Below are 1,072 nucleotides of genomic sequence, written 5' to 3'. Positions count from 1 at the left end.
ACACACACACACACACACACACACACATACACACACACACACACTCACACACACACACATACACACACACACACACAAACAAAAACACACGCACACAAACACTCACAAAACCTTACTTTTTCATGTACAGTAGTGGAATTCAGTCCGTCATGAATTCCAAGGCCGATGTAAAGAATGGAGTGCCGTTTTCCAACAAGCCCTTTCACAACTTCCATTATCAGGTTTGCTTTTTGTGTTTTGAAATAGTTGTAATCATTCAGTTTCACCTGAAAAACGATATATTTATTTCGTCAGTTTCACACATTTGGAGAATGGAGCCAGGTCACATTCGGTTTCATAGCTCAGTACAGTTGAGGATGTTTTTTTTTCTCCTCGTACATACCGTAGAATGTCTCTTCTTACAAAGACGGGGACATGTTTCTTCTCATATATTAAATACCGAAGACTGTCTCTTCTCATCGGTTGGATTTCTCTTCATATATATTATGTATAATAAGAAACTGGTGTTTGTCTTTTTCTGCTGATATACGCATGGATGGAATGTCTCTACTCATAAACTGGTGAATGTGCACCTTTGAATTTGTGTGTAGGGTTAGACACTTATCTGACAGGTCAACATTGGAAACCTTGACATAATGGTGATGATGATGATGATGATGATGATGATGATGATGATGATGATGATGATGATGGTGATGATGATGATGATGATGATGATATGGACCATGGCAGTAACGACTTAGCTTTTCTTTTTCAGAGCTTCGGCTCTTTCCGATATTGTCCAAATCGCATCAATACGTAACTTGTAGTGAACTCTTTGTTGCTATGGCGTCATCACTCAATTTTTTTCTCAGATACTATGTTCCTGATGAAGCCTTATTGGCGAAACGTTGAACATCCAGGCCTATACGAACATCTGATTAAACGACACCAACCCTATTCAAGTCTCAAGTATACCTTTTTCCCCCCCTACTTTAAAACATGATGGTGGTGGTGATGGTGATGATGATAATGATGTTGATGGTGATGGTGATGATGATATTGCTGCTGCTGCTGCTGCTGCTGCTGCTAA

At 39.5% G+C, this 1,072-nt stretch overlaps 1 protein-coding gene across 1 annotated transcript in view; it reads right to left on the bottom strand.

Annotated features, from left to right (window-relative positions):
* Nucleotides 1–1,072, bottom strand: part of LOC101853007 — a 13,411-nt gene that overhangs the window by 2,760 nt on the left and 9,579 nt on the right. Inside the window, exon 5 of the mRNA XM_005100712.3 lies at nucleotides 117–266. Within this exon, the coding sequence (XP_005100769.1) occupies nucleotides 117–266 (150 nt within the window). The remainder of the gene's footprint in view (nucleotides 1–116; nucleotides 267–1,072) is intronic.

Source organism: Aplysia californica, unplaced genomic scaffold (genome assembly GCF_000002075.1).
Source record: "Aplysia californica isolate F4 #8 unplaced genomic scaffold, AplCal3.0 scaffold00257, whole genome shotgun sequence".
NCBI lineage: Eukaryota > Metazoa > Mollusca > Gastropoda > Aplysiida > Aplysiidae > Aplysia > Aplysia californica.
The sequence above is the reverse complement of the archived record's forward strand: the minus strand, read 5'-3'. Positions and strand labels throughout refer to the sequence as shown.